At 44.3% G+C, this 23,919-nt stretch overlaps 1 protein-coding gene across 7 annotated transcripts in view; it reads right to left on the bottom strand.

Annotated features, from left to right (window-relative positions):
• KANK4 (KN motif and ankyrin repeat domains 4) overlaps nt 1-23,919 on the bottom strand; it is a 100,640-nt gene that overhangs the window by 28,136 nt on the left and 48,585 nt on the right. For 6 of the 7 annotated variants that reach the window (XM_044300874.1, XM_044300873.1, XM_044300872.1 and 3 more), the window contains 4 exons: nt 18,462-18,533; nt 12,983-14,641; nt 6,085-6,196; nt 5,179-5,391 (listed from right to left, as the gene is read on the bottom strand). In XM_044300874.1, the coding sequence (XP_044156809.1) occupies nt 5,179-5,391; nt 6,085-6,196; nt 12,983-14,641; nt 18,462-18,477 (2,000 nt within the window). In that variant the 5' untranslated portion in view covers nt 18,478-18,533. Of the gene's footprint in view, nt 1-5,178; nt 5,392-6,084; nt 6,197-12,982; nt 14,642-18,461; nt 18,534-22,396; nt 22,456-23,919 lie in introns of those variants that run through there. The other variant, XM_044300876.1, reaches the window with a different exon arrangement.

Genomic DNA, 23,919 nt, shown 5'->3' with positions numbered 1-23,919 from the left:
ATATGATTTCATATTAATTTCCTGTTAAAACAAGATAACCCGCTGATTAACGACGTGAATAAATAAATGCCGTGCCGACAAAAGTATGCGGAATAACAAAGATTACAGCAACTTCTCTGCCGGCAACTGATAAGAGGCACACAAGCCCACTTCTGCGTGTATCATAAATCTTCTGAGGTCTTCTAATAAAGCCTCGCTCACAACCCCACAGCGGAGAGACTAAAAATATATAAGAGCAGCAAACAGACAGGAGCACAGAATTATTGTACAGTTTACGACTGTTCTTAGTCTGCATCCATTTCACTTATTAGAGATGAAGTTTGTGCTCCAGAGCAGTTCTTCCTAACTAGAGACAGGGGCGGACAGGGAACCTAAAGGGGTTATCCAAGGCTATAAAATGCTCCCCCATATGCCGGGTTCCCCGCTCCGTCGCTGCTGCTTCTCCCCATGCGCAGATGAAAACATCCGGTGTCGGGGAGGAGCAGGAGTCTCGTCCCCGTCTGCCATTGGCTGCTCTCAACCAGTGAGGTCAATAACCAGTCTACCCCTCAATGAAAGGGCTTCTTGGGTGGGGCCTGCACCCACTGGACTAAGCTGCAGTACCAGGCACAGCCACCACCAAATGTATGGCGCTGTGCCTGGGTAAACATTGATGGGGCTGGTCTGTCACACCCGTCAATCATAAGTTAGTCACAAGGAGTAATCATCAATATTATAGTTCTGGAGAACCCCTTTATTAATAGCAATTTTAGCCTGTATGGAGGGGGTGACGGAAGTGGGGGTCATCTTCTTGCTAAGAAGAAATAACAGCATCAATGCAGTCTCTTGGGCAATGGTAAGTATCACCAGGGGTGGTCTGCTCAATGTTTTGCTATGGGGTCATGTGACTGCTAGTTATGCTACATGATGTAGATACAATGTAACAAACAGTAACCAAGTCCATAAATTCAACAGACCATCACACTGCAAGGACTGGGAGTCTCGGAAGCCAAAATGTTCAGCTTGGTTACAGAAGTCTGCACAAATAATTCTCTCGGGGGTCTGCTACCCAGATTTACAGAGCCGACCCTTCATACTGCCGGACAAGGAAAGGGTTATTGTATGTAAAAGCTGAAAGAGGATTGGGCAAAGTATTTAATAATGTAGTCTGAAGGTCGCCGTCCCTGCCTGGGTGTGTGCGGAATATCACATCTGGAAATTATAATGGAAAACACAATGACTGAAAAGAAAGGCAGCTCTGGAGCACAGCAGTCGGCTGGTAATGGAATTAAAAGAACAATATTCAAATTCCACGGATCTGCACGACGTTCGCCGGTATGAAGGCGGCATTCATCCCGTGGCCTCATCAACAAATGTTACTATGTTAGCATAATAAAATTAAATAACAATCCCTCTCCAAAAAAACAGTCCCCCATTAAAAGAAGTCTGTGTGCACATGGCAGGGCCATCTGGACGGTGCTTTTGTGACGGCACATGGAGTCCTACAGCTCTGTACTGTGGAGGAGTGGGTACTGAGAGTCCGGATGTATGGAGCCTCCATACGGGGTACACTGCAGACATGTTCTCCCCGAGAAGCAATGCATCTAAGGAACGGGGAATGGTGTCTGTCATGTAAGGATCCAGCACTGCTTTCAGTTTTGTATTTCTTCTCCCATAATGGAACTGACCAATACAAATGTGAACAGAGACTTTGCACCATAACTTAGGATGCAAAAACTGTTTAGCTGAACTTCACCAGCAGAAAAGTGAGTGCAGCTCTGGAGTATAATACAAGATGTAACTCAGGATCAGTACAGGATAAGGAATGTATGTACACAGTGACTCCACCAGCAGAATAGTGATTGCAGCTCTGGAGTATAATACAGCATGTAACTCAGGGTCAGTACAGGATAAGTAATGCATGTACACAGTGACTGCACCAGCAGAATAGTGAGTGCAGCTCTGGAGTATAATACAGCATGTAACTCAGGGTCAGTACAGGATAAGTAATGCATGTACACAGTGACTGCACCAGCAGAATAGTGAGTGCAGCTCTGGAGTATAATACAGGATGTAACTCAGGATCAGTACAGGATAAGTAATGTATGTACACAGTGACTGCACCAGCAGAATAGTGAGTGCAGCTCTGGAGTATAATACAAGATGTAACTCGGGATCAGTACAGGATAAGTAATGTAATGTATGTACACCGTGATTGCACCAGCAGAATAGTGAGTGCAGCTCTGGAGTGTAATACAGGATGTAACTCAGGATCAGAACAGGATAAGTAATGTATATACACAGTGACTGCACCAGCAGAATAGTGAATACAGCTCTGGAGTATAATACAGGATGTAACTCAGGATCAGTATAGGATAAGTAATGTATGTACACAGTGACTGCACCAGCAGAATAGTGAGTGCAGCTCTGGAGTATAATACAGGATGTAACTCAGGATCAGTACAGGATAAGTAACGTATGTACACAGTGACTCCACCGGCAGAATAGTGAGTGCAGCTCTGGAGTATACGGACAGGATAAGTAATGTAATGTATTTGCAAAGTGACTCAACATTACATTAAGTACAAATGGTAGTGTAGAAGCAGCACCGTGCGGTCTCAGGATAATGCGTCTGTATCAATGCAGCAGCCTAGCCGTAGGCCCTTGATCCATCAGGCCTTGAAGTATGCATGTAGAAAAGAAGATGGCTTCGGCAGCATAACGCAATATCAAAAAGATTCTTTATTCGTACCTCCAGACACAAATGGCAACGTTTCGACTGTACACCAGTCTTTGTCAAGCCTAATGACAACAATGCTGGCAGGCATATATATACCCCCCACATAAAATACACACCCCAAGTTACATCATCAGTGCAAATCAATACATAATAGAATACATCTGTTCATGTTTCAACTTACAGCTACTGACATGTCCGCCACGTTCGTATTGTGCGCCTCGGCGTTCCATTATCTGTAATGCGCAGCCGCGTCTCAATGCATTTGCATACCGGAAGTATCATCCGTCGTCATGGTGTCCGGCGGCGCACGTGTCTCTAGCCAATGAGCTGCTGAAGGCAATCACTGACGTCACAGCCTGCGCAACCGCCCCGTGACACTCACCAAAATGCGCACATCCGTGCGTCAATACCGTGGGTCACATGGGGAACGCAGCCAATGACAACACAGCGCAAACACCGGCGTCATGACAACGATGACGCCACGGTCAGCGCTACTTACTATGAAGAAAATGTGTACATTCCGTGTCATAGGTGAACAGATCTAAACTGTATAGGGCCACTGGCCACAGTGATGATCACCTAATTGTCAAAAGACACATTCACACATATACAGAAATGGAGATAATACATGTCATAATAAGTGTGGTACATGGTAACCACACAAAGCCACCATCTGAACAATGTATCCCACATATATATCGCATGTAGATCCTCATCAAAGCACTTTGACATATAAATTGGAAACTATTTCCCCGGGGATGCGCTACACATATGTTAAAAACATAATGTCCCTATACTTAAGAGGACAACACAGTGACATATATCATTCGATGGATGAGACATTAAACTCTAGATTTAAGCCAAAAGGTTGAAGGGACCTAAGGGTATGGATCCATTTAAGTTCCTTTTTCCTCAGAATTCCCTTCCTGTCCCCACCCCTTCTCAAATACCCTACGCTATCGATAACTCAAAATCTTAATTGATTGATGGAATGTTTGCAGTCAAAGAAATGTTTTGCAACCGGTTTGTCGAGTGCACCTGTTCTTATTGTGCTTTTGTGTTTGTTAATTCTTTCCCTCAGTTCCATCGTGGTCTCCCCCACATAGATCAAACTACATGGGCACTGTATCATGTACACCACATCTGTGGATTTACATGTATAGTGACCTTTGATCTTGAACCGTTTGCCACTGTAGGGATGAGTAAAGCCGTCACCTTTCATGATGCCACCGCAGTTGCAACAGGAAAGGCAAGGGAAATTACCATTCCTAAGTGGTGCTAATCTTTTCTGTCTTTCAATATCCTTACCCCCTATATCCGCCTTCACCAATCTATCACGTAGGTTGGGGCTCCGTTTGTATGCCATCATTGGGGGAACAGAAAATTCAGTGACTGCAGGCAATCCTTTCTGCAGGATTTGCCAATCCTGTCGTAGGATGGTGGCTATATTGCCGCTATCACTCCCAAAGATGGATACAAATGGAATTCGGGGGACCTCCTGTTTTTGTGGTTTCCTTACCAAAGTGGAGCTACGTTCCATGGATACAATCCTATGTTTGGTACGGTTGATCAATTTGGTGGGATAACCTCTCTTGATGAATTTTTTACACATCTCGTCCACCCTACAACCAAAGAGAGTGTCATCGGATACGATACGACGTACCCTGAGTAATTGACTCCACGGGAGGGAGCTCACCATAGTCTGAGGGTGACTACTGTCATACATTAGCAGGGTATTCCTGTCTGTAGGTTTTTGGAAGAGATCAGTACAGATCCTTCCATTGTGCACCTGAATTCGGACGTCAAGGAACTGCAGCTCACGGGCAGAATGCATCACGGTGAACTGCAGGTCCCGGACCCCAGAATTCAGGTGCGCATGAAACTCATCCAACTCAGGTACAGTACCTGTCCAAATCAGGAAAATGTCGTCGATGTAGCGCCACCAACACAGAACTCTCTCAGAAAATATGGAGCGATACACAAGCCGATCCTCGACCTCCGCCATAAAGATGTTTGCGTAGGTGGGGGCCACATTGGACCCCATCACCACACCCCGCTTTTGTTGGTAGAAGGTGTCCCCGAAGAGAAAATAATTTCTCCTCAAGACAACCTCCAGGAGGGCGAGGATCAGCCGGCGCGCCCCGAGAGAGAGCTCCGTGCTGGCAAGGGCCACATCGACGACATTTAAACCATAAGAGTGGTCAATGGATGTATACAGTGATACAACATCAAAACTCACAAGTAGAAACTCCGCCGGCAAAACAAGTGAATTCAGCTTAGTCAAGAAATGGCCAGTATCTCTGACATAGGAAGGGGCCGTGGTCGCGTGGATCCGCAACACTTTGTCCAAAAAGATGGACACAGGATTGAAGATGGAACCCCTGCCCGACATTACATTAAGTCCATACTGTAAATGGTGATAAATTAGGAACATTAGCTTTAATGATAAGCGCTCTTACCTCTGCACATACTGTTGAGCCTCTGATATTGTTGGGCCTGGAGTTTCCGATAACTCTTCTTCTGCATATTCAGTTTCTAGCGGGACCGTGTTATCCGTGTGACCATCACCACCATCATCTCCATCCTGTGAACATGCGGCTATCTCTGTCTTCTCACCATAGCTGTCTTCATCGTCCTCAGAGCTAGAATCCTCACTGGACGTTGTTTCATAACTATGGACACAAGATGAGATTAAATGTCCGTAGGTTGTTCAGCTTCAGTGCACATTTTGCTTCTATAAATCTACAGTAATGATCCCTAAGACTGTGATATTATGTTACTTCAGCTAAATATTGGCTGTACTGCCCTGTAATGTCCACAATACGTACAGAAGAATCAGGTATCTGCCCACAAGGCAGTTCTCCACCGAGGATCACTCTGCAATGAACCTGCTACAAGAACTCGCCTGTGCTTCATGTGGATTGTGGTGCAGATTCACCGAGGATTTCACCCACGACATAACCTACGAGCTGCGGGTCAAAATCCATGCAGAAGTTTTACGTAGCATGTGAATGAAATTTCCTAACATCTCGCTCTCAGTCATGGAACTGTATTCTGCTGCCTTTTTTACTAGAGGAACTCCACAGCTAACCACGGCCTGAGGGCAACTTCCGTCATGATGCATTTGCTGTGGACTTTTTGTGCAGATTCTTTGAAAATGAAAAATACAGAAATGCTCATTATATTCACCCCGGTGGAATCTGTTACCCTGATCTTGATATAAGATCATACAGTATAATAACTAAGGATCCCAACTCTATCTCCTCCTGCCTCGATTCTTTTCAGTGCACGAACTAGCTGAACCCTAGCAATGAAATGACATTTGCTGACACATTGGCATTGGGTGCTTCCTCTGTGATGCTTACCCACCATTGACCCCAACAAACTGCAGATTCTTCTTAGCCCGGGCCTCTCCAGCCGAGCGGCAGCTGCTGTTTTTCTTCTTCATTATAGACTTCAGGCTTCTGGGAGACTGTTCTGTATGGGGAAACCCAGAGATGGATCGGTATCGGGAAGCTGAAGGACACTTGTAATAGACTTGACTGATGATTGGGACCATGGTTTGTCCAATGGTCAAATGTTTAGAATAGCCAAGGGTTTACTATTAATCAAGGGCATCTGTCAGAGGTTTTGTACCTATGACACTGGCTGACCTGTTACATGTGCACTTGGCAGATGAAGGCATCTGTGTTGGTCCCATGTTCATATGTGCCCGCATTACTGAGAAAAATGATGTTTTAATATATGCTAATGAGCCTCTAGGAGCAACGGAGGCGTTACCATTACACCTAGAGGCTCAGCTCTCTCTACCACGCCCTCTGCAATTTGATTGACAGGATCAGGCAGGGGTGATGACGTTTTTGCTGCCTAGCCCTGTCAATCAAAGTGCAGAGGGATGTCCCAAGATGTCCACAGGATAGGGGGAAAGTGTCTGATCGGTGGGTATCCTACTGCTGGGACCAAATTAGAACAGGGTTCCTGTGCCCCTGGTATGAATGGAGCGGTGGTCAAGATGAACAGAAGGGCCACACACATCATTGACCGCCATTACATGTTGCGTAACTATGGTCGATACTGTCTTGAATGGATATACACCGGGGTGCAGAGCTTTATATGACCTTACCTAAACTGTGGGAAGGTGTCTGCCAGCATTGTGTTGACAGACTTGGACCGCAAGGCAGCAGTATTTTAAATACAGCTCTTGACGTGACTGAAGTATGGGACTCTACATAAAATTTGAGCCAGACCACTGTACTATTTATTTTTGCAATATATAGGGTGATTCTTACTGGCTGATTTATTGTGGTCTCCAGTGTACATGACCACTACGATCCACAGGTCAGACATGCTCAGTCCACAGCTCCCTTGGGGATAGTAGTATTTTCAGGGCACATGAGGTCATGGTGGGGGGTTTCTGTAATATATTCTTATTACTGCCGGCAATGGAGCCTCTGGGGACCCGAGCCTCCTAGATTAGATGAAACATTCATGGTCCAGGGTAGACAGAGTTTAGTTTATCCTTCACTTGGACTGATTGTTTTTCTACAAACCGGATTCCAAAAAAGTGAATGCAATGATGTGGAGGTGCCAACTTCTAATATTTTATTCAGAATAGAACATAAATCACGGAACAAAAGTTTAAACTGAGAAAATGTACCATTTTAAAGGGAAAAATATGTTGCATCAGAATTTCATGGTGTCAACAAATCCCCAAAAAGTTGGGACAAGGCCATTTTCCCCACTGTGTGGCATCTCCCCTTCTTCTTACAACACTCAACAGACGTCTGGGGACCGAGGAGACCAGTTTCTCAAGTTTAGAAATAGGAATGCTCTCCCATTCTTGTCTAATACCGGCCTCTAACTGTTCCATCGTCTTGGGCCTTCTTTGTTGCACCTTCCTCTTTATGACGCGCCAAATGTTCTCTATAGGTGAAAGATCTGGACTGCAGACTGGCCATTTCAGTACCCGGATCCTTCTCCTACGCAGCCATGATGTTGTGATTGATGCAGAATGCTTGTTGAAAAATGCAGGGTCTTCCCTGAAAGAGATGACGTCTGGATGGGAGCATATGTTGTTCTAATATATTTTTCTGCATTGATGGTGCCTTTCCAGACATGCAAGCTGCCCATGCCACACGCACTCATGCAACCCCATACCATCAGAGATGCAGGCTTCTGCACTGAGCGTTGATAACAACTTGGGTTGTCCTTGTCCTCTTTGGTTCGGATGACATGGCGTCCCAGATTTCCAAAAATAACTTTGAATCGTGACTCGTCTGACCACAGAACAGTCTTCCATTTTGCCACACTCCATTGTAAATGACCCCTGGCCCAGTGAAAACGCCTGAGCTTGAGGATCTTGCTTAGAAATGGCTTCTTCTTTGCACTGTAGAGTTTCAGCTGGCAACGGCGGATGGCACGGTGGATTGTGTTCACTGACAATGGTTTCTGGAAGTATTCCTGAGCCCATTCTGTGATTTCCTTTACAGTAGCATTCCTGTTTGTGGTGCAGTGTCGTTTAAGGGCCCGGAGATCACGGGCATCCAGTATGGTTTTACGGCCTTGACCCTTACGCACAGAGATTGTTCCAGATTCTCTGAATCTTCGGATGATGTTATGCACAGTTGATGATGATAGATGCAAAGTCTTTGCAATTTTTCGCTGGGTAACACCTTTCTGATATTGCTCCACTATCTTTCTGCGCAACATTGTGGGAATTGGTGATCCTCTACCCATCTTGGCTTCTGAGAGACTCTGCCACTCTGAGAAGCTCTTTTTATACCCAATCATGTTGCCAATTGACCTAATTAGTGTTAATTGGTCTTCCAGCTCTTCGTTATGCTCACATTTACTTTTTCCAGCCTCTTATTGCTACTTGTCCCAACTTTTTTGGGATTTGTTGATACCGTGAAAATTTGAATCAACGTATTTTTCTTTTAAAATGATACATTTACTCAGATTAAACATTTGATCTTTCATCTACGTTCTATTACAAATAAAATATTGACATTTGCCATCTCCACATCATTGCATTAAGTTTTTATTCACAATTTGTTTAGTGTCCCAACTTTTTTGGAATCCGGTTTGTATTTCAATACAAGATAAATAGACCAAAGTGTTTGAAAAATAAGTATTCAGACATATAGCTTTCATAGAGAGCGCCCCCTGCTGGGGACCCCCACTATTAGCTAGAGGACTTATTGCAATAAGGTATTACATGTTTTCTCATATAGCAGCACCTTTCCTGTTCAGCAATAGCTGTCAGTCATTTGTGAGTTACATTTAGACTTTGCAGCTTGCAAACGTTGGACCTGATGGTCCGTTTTAAATTAAAGCATAAATTAGAGAGCAGAACTCTCGCCCGGGGGATGTGTATCTGATACCCTAAGGCTGTTCACAGCCTCTGTCGGTGGTCTTCGCAGGTTTTACAGAAAGAATTGCCATGCACGCAGTTATATTTTTCCAGTCAAAACTATGGGACTCTGAAAAAAACCCATTATACAATGGGATCCATTGGGTGTCGTTGTGTGATCAGAAAGTATGTTCTGGTTCTGTGGAGTCACATGACGTATCATATGATCTCTCTCAGCCAGTCAGCCGCTCTGAAGAATATCATGTGACATGAACGCCTCTAAAGGAACAGGAGTCACAGATATCACATGATCCTTTTCAGAGCCACTGACTGGCTAAGAGAGATCATATGACACATCATGTGATGCTACCTGACCAGTAAGTGCTATCTTTTTTTTTTTTTTGTTAAGAAAAATTCCAGAAAAACCTGCAGCTGTGTGTTATGTGTAGTATAAGCGCTCAGGAGGTGCATCACGACACAGGGATTCAAAGATCACCTAAGATAGAAGTCATGCACCATCATTCTCTAGGCGGTGTGCCAGTTCTTGCTGGAGTGTTCCTTTAATAAATCTGTCCGGGTGACGGTTCCCTTTAAACAGGATATGTTGCTGCCTTAAAAGGCAAGCGCTGTCTATAAAATGTTCATATTAGATTTGCACAGCAGGGAGCTGGCAGAATACACTGAAGAGAAAAGTGCACTGCGGTACATACAGTTACAGAGCGATCTGGCAGCATAGTCCACCAAGAAGTCTACACAACGCAGAAGATTTACCATACAGAAGGGAGGAGGCGAGTCAGCTAGATCTGGTGATAGAGGTGGGACTCGAAAAATGATTAACCGCGTCCTCTGGACAAAATTCAGAAAAAGTGAATCTTGTAAACAGAGATAAAGATTCAAGGATAAAACCTACAGAAATCATAATTATGAGTTTCTAGATAAAACAATGGTACGACGAGAGTTACTGCGCCGATACAGAGTAACAGAGCAGCAGAATAAGGGGGACAAGGACCAAGAGCAGAACGGTCACAAAGCAATTTATAATAAGACATGAAATATCCTGCAAACAACAACGTGAATATGAGATCATCACAAATATTTCACTTCTGCTGCTTTGGGCGATGGGTTCCAAAACATCCAGGCAACATCTGCCCAGAAATGTCATGCTCCCCCTTGTCCTCCTTTCTCCCCTCCTCATTTTCTTCCTTCCAACCATTTCCCTTCTATCCTTCCTTTTGATGTTTTTTGTAACCTTTTCTCTCCTCTCCTTCCCCCTTATTGCTATTCTTTCTTTCCTATCTTTTTTCCTCTCTTCTTTCCATCCTTCCTTCTTCTCTCATCCATCCATCCTTCTGTCCTCATTGTTCCTTCCTTCTTCCCTCACCCTTCCTTCTTATTCCTTCCTCTATTCTTTCTTTCCTATCTTTTTTCCTCTCTTCTTTCCTGCCTTCCTCCTTCCCTCATCCATCCATCCGTCCTTTTGTCCTCATTCTTCCAGCTTTCCTTCTTCCCTCATCCATCTTTCCTTCATCCATCATCCCTTCCTTCCTACTTCCTTTATCTACTTTTCCTTCTTCTCTTATCCTTCCTTCCTTTCACACATTTCCTCAAAGAAAGAAAGGGGGGTTAGTTTGGCACCAGGAGAGGTAAAATACAGAGTGGGCTCAGCATGCATGTGGAACCTACATTCCCTGAATTTAATGGAGGCCAGTATGGCACCGGTGGAGATAGTATTTAGTGTTAGGTTCCTGTCCTAAACAGATCGCCTTGTCGTTGGCGGACAGGCACAAATAATTTTGTACAAAATGTATTTGCCAAGAGTCTCACATTTACAACGTAGCATTAGCATTTGACATTTTCTATAGTGCGTATGGCATGATTGTATTTACTTGATTGATTGTGTTTGCAGAGCGCTGTTGCATTGTTTGTTTCTGCTTTCACACATTTCTGTAGTCACCTAAACATGTGTCAAGTGTTAAACAGTAAGGAAAGACGTGGGAAAGGGGAGAGGGGGGCGATGCAGCTGCAGTTTGTCTACCTTTCTGTTTCTATAACACTGCATGCTGTAAAAAGGAGGCAAAGTGACATAAATGGTAAAATAGCAAAGATGAAATTTAAGGAATAAATTACCATCCTAACCAGGAAACTTGGGGCACTTACCCCTAATGCCTGGTGCTAGTGATGCCACTACCTCCCACACTCCAAATATAACCTTAAATAACAGTTTTCCTAATAAAACTAATTCAAACTAGTGTGCATACTGAGACTGAGATTCCAATATTGGACAAGGACTGATATATGTGGTCAACTTTTAAAGGAGTTTTCAGAGACTTTACCTTTCAGAGACTTTTATCCTCAGGATAGGTCATCAGTATCATACGTTGCAGGCTCTTCCACCCGGGTCCCAACTGGATGTGGCTGCTTCTTGTTGACTATAATGCCACTGAACAGGAAAAGAAGCAGCCATATCGGGTCGGCACACAGGGTGGAAGAGACCGCAGAGTGTGCAAGTGCAGTGGAGACGACAATATTGGGGCGCTTAGGATGGGAAAGTAAGAGCTTCCTTCCTCAGGTTATTATGATCTACTTAAGTGAAATGGCCGGAGAACCTCTATAAAATGGAGTCTGTCAGCAGTTTAAGCCTCAAAACTGCTAACGGCACTATATAGGTGACAGGGAGAGCAGTGTAAACATACTCAGGGTGATAGTGATGCAGGTTGCATCGCGATCACGTATGACCAGGAGACGGTCCCTTCGTGTGCAGTGAAGGGTTCTTTGCACTGAATACTCTCTACTGGGGTCTGACCCATTCAGCCTCATTCAAGTGAACCCCTCTTTAGGAGAATCGAAACATGACTATGGACAACACAAGGGTGTGAACAGAGCACAGAGAAATAATGAATGGGATCACATGCTTCAGGCCATAACCCCATAGGCGTGCACACCCTAATCAAGCCTGCTGGCTGGTGAATACTAATGAAGCGCTTCCATTTTGGAAGCGCTCATTAGTACCGGAGGACCGGGAAGCGGTGAACACTATGTACTTACCGCTTCCTGGTCCTCGGCTTTGCAGGGCGACGAGGAGCGGCGGCGTCCAGGAGCAGAGAGGTAAGTGTTTTTTTATTTTATAAAAAATGAGGCTGCTGGGGCCCTAAATGGGGGATAATGAGAGGCATTATGGGGGCTAATGAGAGGCATAAGGGCTGATAATGGGGGCTAATGGCATAAATACATACATACACACATGCGCGCGATGTGTGTTTGTGCTTTAGGGTGCACACGCTAATGCAATAGGCTGCGCACGCCTATGCATAAACGTCTCAGTTCTCACTGCCCCAGTCCACCCCCAATCTATCTACTGTAATAGAGAAGGGCAAATGACCCTGGGGCCGCTTTCTAATACTTGTTTGCTAAAGATGCTCTGAGTACGCAATAGGGTTAATGTGGGCTGAGCCCCCTCTTCTCCTGGGCCTCTACGGTATATAAACTTTCAATTCCTGAAGTCCTTCTAATGATATATATAATCTCCAAAGGAAACTCCAATGTGCATTGCTTCTCTGAGCTCTGCATTAGTGCTTGGCACATACTTGGCTTATCTTTGCACGTCCATAGTGAGACTCCCCAAGACGTAGGACTGTGAGGCAGGAAATACTAAATAAACAAGCGCCCCTCACCACGGTCACTGGCCTGTCAGGTAGAAGTTATTACTGGGGAGATAAGATGTACTGGATCTATACAATTTGGGAGAAAAAAAAAAAAAAAAACGTTTTATAGGATTTTTTTTTTTGTACATTCCTAGAAACAGCCAAGAAAGTCATCACTGGCTCTCCACGTAATTTATGACCACAAATCAGCAAGATCTTTTCTTTAATGTTGCCAAAACATAAAAAAATAATTTAGCCGCCTCTACTGACCTGCTTGCTGGCTCTCAGGCTTGAAATTCTCCCGCTCTGATGTTGTCTGAGTGGAGTAAACTGAGGACAATAAGTTGAGGGAATTGACTAGTTGGTTCTGGATGGAGCTGAGTTTGTTAGCTGGTTGTTTGAGGGCACTGGCCAGATCTGGATATCCATGTTCTAGACAAGTCCACTGTTCCTGTAGGAGATCCTGGATTCGTTTTACGTACTGTCCTATGGAAGCATCTGCGGGAGGTTGATGGACAGTGGGTAAATGCCTAATATTGGTGGGGTCTTCATAATCGCAGGTTCTATTATTGTTACATCCTTGGGGTTGGTTGAGTGTTGGACCTTCTTTTGGTGAACCTTCTTTGCCATCAACCTTAGTAACTTCCTCTATTTCCACTTGAACATTATCATCAGCCAACATATTATCTTGGACTGTGGTGTTGTCCTCCTGGTTGGATGCCATCAGACTATGATCAGTGTCTTGCAATTGATCCAGATCTCCCGGTAGGACGCCACAGCCTACTGAATGAGTCTCAACACCTATATTGGCAAAGGTGTTTTTATCAAGACTTTCCCTCTTCTCCTCAACTTCTTCTTCGTCAGTGTTGACCGCCATGTCTCTGTAGTGTTTACTACTTACATCTCTTCTGCTTTCTTCCGCGCTTTCCAGCGTATTTGTCAAATCTGTAATATATACATCCTTGGCCTTCAATTCGTTGCTTTGCTTCTCCACCAACACCCTCAAATTGTGCACCTCCCTGGCCCGGTCGTCCAAGCGTTTGGTCAAATCTGAAACCTGCAGTTTAATGGTTGAGAATGGCGAGTCACTTAAATTGTCATAACTGACCTGTCCATTGACCTCTCCATTTCCGATGTCCAAATTCTCAGATTTTGTGTTGCTTTTCAAAAAGTCTGCACCTTCCTGATCTTTTATGTTCCCCAAAAATTGAGAAAGGGACTTAAGTTGGGTATTTAACTTATTGTTTTTTCCTTCGAGCACATATATGGTTTTTTGCAGTTCTGGAATAGTTTTTATCTGTTCTTCCAGTTCCTTGATCTTTTTAAAGGCAGCTGCCAACTGTTTGTCGGACTGGATATGAGATGGACTTACAGGCTCTTCCGAGGAGCCCAGACGGCTGTCACTGAAACGACCGAGGTTTCGTGTCACCTTGAAATAGCTGCTTTGATCTGAAGACATTGTGCTTTGTGGAAGGCTAGCTGGAAGACTAGAAGCTCGAGCAAACTGTGGGCGATCTTTGCAGCCGCTAAAATCTTCAGGTGCCAGTTCTTGCAAAGTGGCATCACTCATAATGTCCTTTCTCCGATAGTTTAACTCCTGAACATACCTCAAGCGTAAGGAGGAGTCGTTTCCTGAAAACACCTGAGAGTCTTTTGCATCAATTCTGTAGCTACTGGGGCTCCAGGTTCTGCTCGAGGCTGCTGTGTAGGACTGGGATCCATTTTCAGGCACGCTAAAATTACGAGGCAGCGTGCTAAACTTGGATTGTTTTGCTCTTCTGTGGATGTGGATCCTCTTGATGGTATTCCCTTTTTCAATATCATGCACGTATTTCAAAAAGTCAAGATCCAGGTGAAACCCGTAAGGTGTCTCTACAGAATAGGAAATCTGTTTTTTCTTTAGATCTTCCTTTGATGCAACATTTTCTCCTTGGTGGGAAAAAAAGAAATGAGAAAGAAACTTAATATTCTCAGAGAATCTTCTATGGCAAATGCTAAAACACTCATTAAAATGGTCCTAACCAACCTCCAGCCTGTTCAGCGTTTACTGTCTCATGCATTAGTGATGCCACATGTCCCCGGTGAATTAATGGGTTGAATATTGGGCACATAAAACACTGGCTCGGTGCAGGAGTGACACAAAACTACATGTTCTTGGACTGGAAAAATCAATGTTTCTTAGTATTGTCTGCTCATAAGGTGGAATGAGAGAAAAACAGCAGCAAAGGTTCAAACACTATATAAGTGGCAGCGAGCTCCACACCTAAAATACATCTCTATCGCCCCAAATTTTTTCCATTATGTGCAAAAAATATTTAGGCACGAGAAGAAATAAAATGAAATCCCTGCAGCTGCTTTTCTCTATATTTGGAAACAATTTTGCTTCAAAGTTAAGATATCCTAGCATCCCTGCTTGTTCAGTGTCTACGTAGATCTTGCTGTGTCGACTTACATTCTGGAAAGTGTTGTTTAACACCATGCACTGTACATCACATATAGGAAGAATTAACTGCCCCCCCCCCCCCCCCTTCATTAAAGGAAGTCAGCTAAACTGTTATGGGTATGTCTGTCCACAACCTCTCCAAATAACCAACAGAATCGCGAGTGCAGCTCTGGAGTATAATACAGAACCTTACTCAGGATCAGTGCAGGATAAGTAATGTAATGTATGTACACAGTGACTCCACCAGCAGAATAGTGAGTGCAGCTCTGGAGTATAATACAGGATGTAACTCAGGATCAGTACAGGATAAGTAATGTATGTACACAGTGACTCCACCAGCAGAATAGTGAGTGCAGCTCTGGAGCATAATACAGGATGTAACTCAGGATCAGTACAGGATAAGTAATGTATGTACACAGTGACTGCACCAGCAGAATAGTGAGTGCAGCTCTGGAGCATAATACAGGATGTAACTCAGGATCAGTACAGGATAAGTAATGTATGTACACAGTGACTCCACCAGCAGAATAGTGAGTGCAGCTCTGGAGTATAATACAGGATGTAACTCAGGATCAGTACAGGATAAGTAATGTATGTACACAGTGACTGCACCAGCAGAATAGTGAGTGCTGCTCTGGAGGATAATACAGGATGAAACTCAGGATCAGTGCAGGATAAGTAATGTATGTACACAGTGACTGCACCAGCAGAATAGTGAGTTCAGCTCTGGAGTATAATACAGGATGTAACTCAGGATCAGTATAGGATAAGTAATGTATGTACACAGTGACTGCACCTGCAGAATAGTGAGGGCAGCTCTGGAGTATAATACAGGATGTAACTCAGTATCAATACAAGTTAAGTAATATAACGTATTTACACAGTGACTCAGCTTATTACGTAGCACAGTGATCTACTAGAGACCTACTATAAGAAGTTATATCTAATGATTGTGCATGCTATGATGGTAATAGTTCTATTAAGGCCTTGTCTTAACCCCTTAAAGAAAAAGTATTTGCTCATTCACCATAATTGGTCGATTATCCAGTGCTGAGTACTTGCCACCATCTTCTCAGGACTGGATGTTCTGGTGGCACGCATGACTACGACATCCAGCACTGATGCTAAGATGTTTGCTGGACATGAATGTAATTCTTAAGTTCGGGACTTTATTTTAGAGTTTTCCCTATTAGGGAACCCCTGGAAATATATGCCATATAATGGTATATGGACATCACAGAGAGGAAGGTCTGCTGCTGGGGACAGCCTTCTATAAGCCAGAGAGGATAGCTACAAAGAGTGGCCCCTGCTCTGGAGGACTCAACACAACCATGCAATACATGACCGCCACCATGAGCACCATGCAATACCACGTGTCTCCTGTAGCGGCCACTGTAGGGGAAAGGTGTGGTCACCCACATAGCTGATTACTGGCGGTTCCCTATTTAGTGGGAAAACCCCTTGAACTACAATGGTAGATGCCAAAGTTTTAATGGGCTAACCATAAATCCCTGTTTGCAGGGTATACAGTATTATCAGTCTGAACCAGCGATGGCGAACCTTTTAGAGACCCAAAACCCACTTATTTATCGCCAAGTGCCAACACTGCAATTTAACCTGAATACCAGTATAACCAGTATAGTCTATCTTCCATGTACTTTATCATTAAGATATAATAGCCTGCCTACATTCAGTGCTCTGCCTGTGGTGTCCATAGTGCGCCCAGACATTTTTCAGGGTGCGGATGCCCACAGAGAGGGCTCAGAGTGCCGCCTCTGGAAGCCGTGCCATAGGTTCGCCATCACTGGTCTAGACATTATTCTACAGAAATGCTACCAGAAATGTTACTGTATTTTATATTAAAAGTCACATCCATTCGATAATTCTTGTTGTGCTTTGTCCCCGTTAATACAGAAAACATTTGCTTTGTACGTGATGACCCATTTTACGGAGGCCGAAAGAAACGGTTAAGTGAAAATGCAAATTTGCCTTAAGAAAGGTAATTAATCAAGCAGCGCGGCTGGTATATGCACCCGAGCAGCAGAATTAGATTAATAGATTTAATAAGCAGCGGAGGTGCCAGATACATCATTTGGCTCTTTTAGATTATTTCAGGACACACTGTCTGTCCTTAAAGGGACCTATCAATTATAAAATACCAGCCAATCACAGGCAGAAGCATCAGTTTTTAAATGAGAACTTCATGACTGCTAGCGATGGGCTTTTCTTCGGCGATTTATCCACCTATTTGATGGCTTACTTTGTGGCAAAAATTTGGCGCACGTTTTTGGTATTTTAAGCCACTCCCCTTACTATCACGACAAACCCATATCACCTAAGCCCCGCCTACTCGTCTAAGAAGGTGCAAAAGGTGACAAACTATTAAAATAAATGTGCTGCATAGCATGCCAGATTTCTGGTGCAAATTGAGCCAAAATTCTGGTGCATTTAGCTTACTAAATGTCTCCTAGTGTGTCCATTTTATTTTAAAGAGCACCTGTCAGCAAGACCAACATTTTTTAACCAAGCATACTGTCTTGTAGGGTTGATTCTGCCGATTAAAATTATAGCTATTTTGTGGAAATCGACTGTTGCATAAAGGCTTTTATTAGTTATGCACATAAACGCTTCAGTGCACTGAGGGGCGTGGCCAGTTACAGAGGGGTCAGGCCCCGCCCCTCCGTGCACTGAAACCCTAACTTACATAAAAAATAAAAGTCTTTTTTCCCAGGAATGCTGCAGCTGATTTTTACAAGACAAGTATCATTTTAATCAGCAGAGTCAACTTTACTAGGCAGTATGCCTGGTTTAATAGGGTTAATCCTGATGATAGATACTCTTTAAAGGTGTATTCCAGTAATAAGTTATCCCCTACCACAGGATAGGGGATAATGGCGGGATCAATGGAGGTCTGGCCACTGAGACCACCGACGATCATGAGAATGAGGGTCCCGAGGTCTCTAATTGGTTGAGCATGCATGATGCCATTAAATTCACCTCTATGGGATTGTCAGAGACAACCAAGTACAGCGACTTACTGTTTCCTGCAGTTCCATAGAGTGTGGACGAATTGGCACTGCACATGATCAACTAAAGGGGGGTCCACGGGACTCTCATTATCAGTGGTCGTCCCTATGGTCAGGCCCATCAATCTAACAGTTACCCTCTAGCCAGTGGACAGAGGATAACTATTTCTAATTAGAATTCCACTTTAATTTCAAGACATACAATTGAATAACACATATATATATATATATATATATGATCTCCTATAAGCATGATACGGATGTGAACAGTCATACATACCATTTGTTTTCTCCATAATTGATCCTGGACTTAACTAGCAAACTTCATTCACGTAGAAAAATGGGTTAGAACCTAGAAAAAAAAATATATATATATATATATATATAGGAGGTTAAATATGGCATTTTGACTTCACCACCTGGTGCCACACAAATGCACTCGGAGACTTAGAACACGAGACTCAATACACAAAATCAATGCAATCTCTTCCATTCAGCTTTCATGCTCCCCCCCCCCCCCCCCCACCTCCCGCCTCCGCTAACCTACAAACAACACGTCTCCCGCTTTCTCACCAGGTGCTTATTTATTAGGAAATACACAATGTAGATCAAAAATAAGACCGCGCTGACGGAACAGATTGTTCTAGCTGCAGTACATATGTTCGCGGTGTTATTTTGGTTTGACATTAAGTCCCCCTTTTCCTTCCAAACCGATTAAAATACATCAACACACACAGATAGTGCAGAAATAATTTCACAGTCCGACGACAGTTGTTCTTTTTAACACAGATCCAAGTGCAAGTAAGAAAGCTGCAGCCTGTTCATTAGTAGTTGGTTAAGTTCCCCCCTCCATGCAGGAGAGCCTACAATATAGATATAGTACAGCTCCTGCAAACAAAGAAAGCAGCAAAATTGCAACCTGTTTATGAGGTAGGTGGTCGGGGCACCCAATGCAGGTGTATTCATATTATAAGTATAATACCTGTAAGCAAAGCAAGCAGCAATGCTACCGCCTGTTTATTGGCCCTCACACAGGGGTGCCTGTAGTATAACTATAACACTTGCAAGCAAAAACCCTGCAGTCTGTTTACTGGGTAGGTAGTCAGGGCTTCATATAGTAAAATGCAGGGGTTCATATAGTTCATACAGTATAACTATAATACCTGTAAGCACCAAAGCTGCAGCCTGTATATTGGGTATGTAGTCAGGTGCCCGCCAACTAGGGGTGCCTATAATATAACTATAATACCCGCAAGCAAAGCAAGCACCAAAGCTGCAGTCTGTTTACTGGGTAGGTTTACTGGGTATAACAATAATACCTGCAAGCAAAGCAAGCACCAAAGCTAATGCCTGTATATTGGGTCTGTAGTCAGGTGCCCCCCATGAAGGGGTGCCTATAGTATAACTATAATACCTGCAAGCAAAGTAAGCACCAGACCCTCAGTTTACTGGATAGAAGATCAGGTGCCCCCCATGCAGGGGTGCCTATAGTATAACTATAATACCTGCAAGCAAAGCAAGCACCAGACCCTCAGTTTACTGGATAGGAGATCAGGTGCCCCCCAAGAAGGGGTGCCTATAGTATAACTATAATACCTGCAAGCAAAGCAGGCACCAGACCCTCAGTTTACTGGATAGGAGATCAGGTGCCCCCCATGCAGGGGTGCCTATAGTATAACTATAATACCTGCAAGCAAAGCAAGCACTAGACCCTCAGTTTACTGGATAGGAGATCAGGTGCCCCCCATGCAGGGGTGCCTATAGTATAACTATAATACCTGCAAGCAAAGCAAGCACCAAAGTTGCAGTTTGTTTACTGGATAGATGGTCAGGTGCCCCCCACGAAGGGGTGCCTATAGTATAACTAGAATACCTGCAAGCAAAGCAAGCACCAGACCCTCAGTTTACTGGATAGGAGATCAGGTGCCCCCCAAGAAGGGGTGCCTATAGTATAACTATAATACCTGCAAGCAAAGCAGGCACCACACCCTCAGTTTACTGGATAGGAGATCAGGGGCCCCCCATGCAGGGGTGCCTATAGTATAACTATAATACCTGCAAGCAAAGCAAGCACCAGACCTACAGCCTGTATATTGGGTCTGTAGTCAGGTGCTCCCCATGAAGGGGTGCCTATAGTATAACTATAATACCTGCAAGCAAAGTAAGCACCAGACCCTCAGTTTACTGGATAGAAGATCAGGTGCCCCCCATGCAGGGGTGCCTATAGTATAACTATAATACCTGCAAGCAAAGCAAGCACCAGACCCTCAGTTTACTGGATAGGAGATCAGGTGCCCCCCAAGAAGGGGTGCCTATAGTATAACTATAATACCTGCAAGCAAAGCAGGCACCACACCCTCAGTTTACTGGATAGGAGATCAGGTGCCCCCCATGCAGGGGTGCCTATAGTATAACTATAATACCTGCAAGCAAAGCAAGCACTAGACCCTCAGTTTACTGGATAGGAGATCAGGTGCCCCCCATGCAGGGGTGCCTATAGTATAACTATAATACCTGCAAGCAAAGCAAGCACCAAAGTTGCAGTTTGTTTACTGGATAGATGGTCAGGTGCCCCCCACGAAGGGGTGCCTATAGTATAACTAGAATACCTGCAAGCAAAGCAAGCACCAGACCCTCAGTTTACTGGATAGGAGATCAGGTGCCCCCCAAGAAGGGGTGCCTATAGTATAACTATAATACCTGCAAGCAAAGCAGGCACCACACCCTCAGTTTACTGGATAGGAGATCAGGTGCCCCCCATGCAGGGGTGCCTATAGTATAACTATAATACCTGCAAGCAAAGCAAGCACCAGACCTACAGCCTGTATATTGGGTCTGTAGTCAGATGCTCCCCATGAAGGGGTGCCTATAGTATAACTATAATACCTGCAAGCAAAGTAAGCACCAGACCCTCAGTTTACTGGATAGAAGATCAGGTGCCCCCCATGCAGGGGTGCCTATAGTATAACTATAATACCTGCAAGCAAAGCAAGCACCAGACCCTCAGTTTACTGGATAGGAGATCAGGTGCCCCCCAAGAAGGGGTGCCTATAGTATAACTATAATACCTGCAAGCAAAGCAGGCACCACACCCTCAGTTTACTGGATAGGAGATCAGGTGCCCCCCATGCAGGGGTGCCTATAGTATAACTATAATACCTGCAAGCAAAGCAAGCACTAGACCCTCAGTTTACTGGATAGGAGATCAGGTGCCCCCCATGCAGGGGTGCCTATAGTATAACTATAATACCTGCAAGCAAAGCAAGCACCAAAGTTGCAGTTTGTTTACTGGATAGATGGTCAGGTGACCCCCACGAAGGGGTGCCTATAGTATAACTAGAATACCTGCAAGCAAAGCAAGCACCAGACCCTCAGTTTACTGGATAGGAGATCAGGTGCCCCCCCAAGAAGGGGTGCCTATAGTATAACTATAATACCTGCAAGCAAAGCAGGCACCACACCCTCAGTTTACTGGATAGGAGATCAGGTGCCCCCCATGCAGGGGTGCCTATAGTATAACTATAATACCTGCAAGCAAAGCAAGCACCAGACCTACAGCCTGTATATTGGGTCTGTAGTCAGGTGCTCCCCATGAAGGGGTGCCTATAGTATAACTATAATACCTGCAAGCAAAGCAAGCACCAAAGCTGCAGCCTGTTTACCTGGTATGTAGTCAGGTGCCCATCTATATTACAACTACTGTATATACCAATGTGATGTTAGGCACAGTGGATGATGCAGCCCCCCCCCCCCCCCTAACCCTAACCCCCATAGGTTTCAGCGTTACCCTCCTGATTTACGGCCTAATAGGTTGCAAAATAAAAAGGCAAGGTAGAGAAATCTCCAGGCCGAGCATCACCTGCTTTATCTCTGCTACATAACTAGATCATTAAAAAATTTGCATATCTTACATAACGTTCACACATAAAAGAGACTGAACAAGCGACGGCAGAAATGAGATGCAATTACTTGCCCCGTGCATTAACTAATACATAATCTGGTCTAAAAATGAGACGAGAGGAGGGGGGAAAAAAACACATTAACAACTGCTCATTAACACCATCGCCACCTCCGAGAGCCAGAGGCTGTCATTTTCTTCTGCATTGCAGTTGGCTTAGAATAGAAGGGGAGAAGAACAAAATCCCCAATGGGGACGGGAGCAATCATATTTTCAGGAAATTACATTGCCATATTGTGACATTGAGGATCTCCTACCTGCATGCCTGGGGAAGGGCCCAGAAGTTTGATGCTACCTTCTCAGACAGATCTGCTCCCATTGCAGGTCAGTGGGGGGAATGTTTACAGCAGACAGCGAGGTGTGTGTTCTCCCTATTAACGGGCTCTGTCAGGTGACCAATGACCTTCAGAGCAAAGCAAATAAAAAAATGTTTTGGGAGGAAGCGGAGTATGAGATAGGGTTGTTGCAGCTGCTGTTTTCTTTGGGTTAGTATACGGTCGTAAGAAAATGTAAGTTAACCCTGGATTTCTGCAGTGATTGCTAACAAAATATGGCCCAATTGTTCTCAATTATAGACAAACACAATGTAACTAAACTAATAGCAAAAAAAACACCTTTATGTTTATGTCTTTTAAGTTAACTCCTGAATGTAATAACCTGTAGATCCATCTTTAGCAGAAATAGCCTCCGCCAAACATCCTGTGGTTGCAAATAAGAATCGCACAACGTTGAGGAGGAATTTTGGACGATTCCTCACTACAGATGCGTTTCAGTTCATGAATATTTCTGGGATGTCCTGTTTGCATAGGCCTCTTCAGGCCACAACAGCATCTCTAAAGGGTTAAAGGTAAGGACTTGGAGTTGCCAAGTCAGGAAACACAAATCATCTTTTCCACCATCTTTTAGTTGATTTACTTCTGTGTTTTGGGTCATTGTCTTCCGTCATCACCCAATGTCTCTTCCAACTTGAGGTCATGGATGCTGTCCTTACATTCTCCTGTCTAATGTTTCCATAGACCTTGAATTCATTGTTCCCCGAACGATCATAAGGTACCTAGGTCTTGAGGCAGAAAAGCCCCAAACCCATGATGCCCCCTCCACCAGCCCCAAACCATCATGCTCCTTCTTCCAGTCCGAGAACATGATGATGCCTCAACCAGCCCCAAACCATCATGCGCCCTGCACCAGCCTTTAATCATGATGCTCCCTCCCCTCTACCAGTCCCAGAACGATGATGCTCCCTTCTTCAACTCCAAACCATGATATTCCTTCCACCAGCCCCAACCATGATGGCCCCTCTACTGGCAGAAAACCATGATGTTTCTTCCTCCAGCCCCAAACCATGATGCTTTTTCCATCAGCCCCAAACCATGATACTGCCTCCTCCAGCCCCAAAGTTCTTTATCGCTAGCCCAAAACCATAATACTTCCTCCACCATGCTTCACAGATGGGATAAAGCCTTGGTGCCCAATGTTATTCTTTCTTCAACATAGTGTTGTGAATGTGTGCTAAAAAGTTAAACTTTTGTCGTAAAAAGTATTAGAACATCTAGGTAGTCTCAGATTGCTTGCAATGCATATATTTTTTTGGACTATTCTTGCTCAGTGTTTGAGCAGAGGTTTTGAAGTTTGCAGACTTTTCTCTAGGACTTTTGTTGTCACTCTTGGGTTCTTTTTAGCTCTTTCAGCATTGGCCACCGTGCTCTTGGAGGGATGTTATCAGGACACCGGCTCCAAGGGAGAGTGCTGAATTGATCCATTTGTAGATCTTAAGCAGTGC

The sequence above is a fragment of the Bufo gargarizans genome, chromosome 7 (assembly GCF_014858855.1).
Source record: "Bufo gargarizans isolate SCDJY-AF-19 chromosome 7, ASM1485885v1, whole genome shotgun sequence".
Lineage (NCBI taxonomy): Eukaryota > Metazoa > Chordata > Amphibia > Anura > Bufonidae > Bufo > Bufo gargarizans.
The sequence above is the reverse complement of the archived record's forward strand: the minus strand, read 5'-3'. Positions and strand labels throughout refer to the sequence as shown.